This window comes from Sphaeroforma arctica, assembly GCF_001186125.1.
Source record: "Sphaeroforma arctica JP610 unplaced genomic scaffold supercont1.238, whole genome shotgun sequence".
In the NCBI taxonomy this organism is placed as follows: Eukaryota; class Ichthyosporea; order Ichthyophonida; genus Sphaeroforma; species Sphaeroforma arctica.
The window spans coordinates 4897-6899 of record NW_014040320.1 but is presented as its reverse complement, the minus strand read 5'-3'; the positions used below and the strand labels follow the sequence as shown (position 1 = coordinate 6899).

Below are 2003 nucleotides of genomic sequence, written 5' to 3'. Positions count from 1 at the left end.
ATATATATATGTACTTGTATGCATTCGGCGGGTGTATCTGAGCGTACATACATCGTTCTTCTTCTTCAGCGCCTTATTCCCTTGCTGACAGCCCCCACAGTAGAACATCATGTCGTCTTCTATCTCCATCCCGTCCTCCGGTGTGATCTTCAAACACACATAGTGCACCCACTTCTCGCAGTTATCGCAGGCGATCATGTTGTTGGTGCTCTCTATGTACGTGCTATCACACATGGGACATACATAGCCCAGTTTTCGCGACTCCTTTTCCTGTTGTTTGACCTGATTTTTTAGATTGAGGACTTTTGTATCAGCAAATGTGATTGGATGCGAATCCCACCGCTTTAACCATACCTCGACATAACGTTTACACAAACACGTACGCCCATCCTTCCCCTCCAAAACCTCTAAACCCTAGAATCGCGCCAAACTATATCTCAGCATAATACATACACAAACACGTATGACTTATTATTTGTATGCATAAACCCTAAAAATGGAATCGAACCGTCATAAAAGTCGAGCTCATAGCTTCGAATATAATGGACGTATGCTAATATGGTCTTCGCAACCTCATCGCATTGACCATTGCGCGGGGTGTGGTGTGTGTCTCTCCAATGGGGTGAGTGTGAGAACACACACCTACACATACACATACACTTATACATAAGCATACACATACACATATACATATACATATACATATATATATACATACACATACACATACACATACACATACACAACAGGATTGCAAACCACATCCGATCACATACCGCAAATTACTCACACAACGGACTATAGGCGCGAGTGATACAAATACTTCACAAACATCGGACATCCGCCAAACAGCCACAGCCGAGCCATATCCAAAGGGTGCTACAATGGCCAAATCTCGCAGATACGACAAGTGACCGGATCACTGGGTAAATATTAAGCACCGAAATGTCCAAATTATATTTGTTCTGGACCTAAACCGCACCTTCGCACACAGACAACCCTTCACAGATAGTATACCTAACCGGCTAACCGGACCACTCAGTCCATATGAAATACCAAACCATCCAAACTATACTTAGCTTGCATCTAAAGCCGCACCTTGAAACAGATGTCACACAGGGAGTGCAGCTCATGCCACGCCGTCGCTTGGCGCGTCCCACACCGACGACACAGCGCACAGGCCAAGCACCGGTACGGTTTTTCCGGATGTGTCTTCAGTTTCGGGTAGGCGCAATGTAGATGGGTGGTCAGCGAGCACCCGATGCATGTGACCATCCCCTTAGCGTTCTCGCCGGTGGTATCAGCGGCCTCTAACCCACAGCCGTCGCAGGTCTGTAGCGGGAGATAGGGCGGATGGGCGTAACAAGAGGTGAGTGTCACCATGACAACGTCGTGATATGCGGAGGTAGGTACTAGCTGGTGTGTGGGGTTGTGGTTGTGGATAGTTATACGGTGCATAGGTGCTGTCTGCGGTGTTGGTGGTGGTGTGTGGTGGTATAGTAGCCAGTTATTTTGGGAGTAAGGAGGATCGCGGTAGGTTATCCGGCACACATGGGCCAACCGCACACACATAACGCTTATATCAAACAAGCACACACACTGGCACAGCAGATAGCGTACCTTGCAATCGGCACACTTCCAATGCGCTCGCTTCTCCTGTTGCTGTGGCACGTCCGCCACACAGAAGTCGTGAAAGGCTTGTGCACATCCCGTGCACAGGATCATGTGTGTGCTAGACGACTGGGACGCCTGCAGACACACTGTACACACCTCACAGCTGTATGAACGGTGCAGAAGTGGGTGGTAGAGGGACAGGGGCGGAAATGATAAGATTTGAAGATTAATGAGTAGTCCTGTGTATAGTTTGTTAGCTTGTGATTGTGTATATATCTAGATATACGTATATGTAAGAGTCTATATATAAATATACGTATATGCAAATTTGTATGCATATAAATGTACGTATATGCAAGTGTATATAGATAAATATACGTAAATGTAAG

At 46.5% G+C, this 2003-nt stretch overlaps 1 protein-coding gene across 1 annotated transcript in view; it reads right to left on the bottom strand.

Annotated features, from left to right (window-relative positions):
* The window catches only part of SARC_04312 (hypothetical protein), a 34249-nt gene that overhangs the window by 27801 nt on the left and 4445 nt on the right, over positions 1-2003 (bottom strand). The window contains exons 2-4 of the mRNA XM_014301850.1: positions 1621-1777; positions 1099-1332; positions 52-282 (exon numbers count right to left, since the gene is read on the bottom strand). Of these exons, the coding sequence (XP_014157325.1) occupies positions 52-282; positions 1099-1332; positions 1621-1777 (622 nt within the window). The remainder of the gene's footprint in view (positions 1-51; positions 283-1098; positions 1333-1620; positions 1778-2003) is intronic.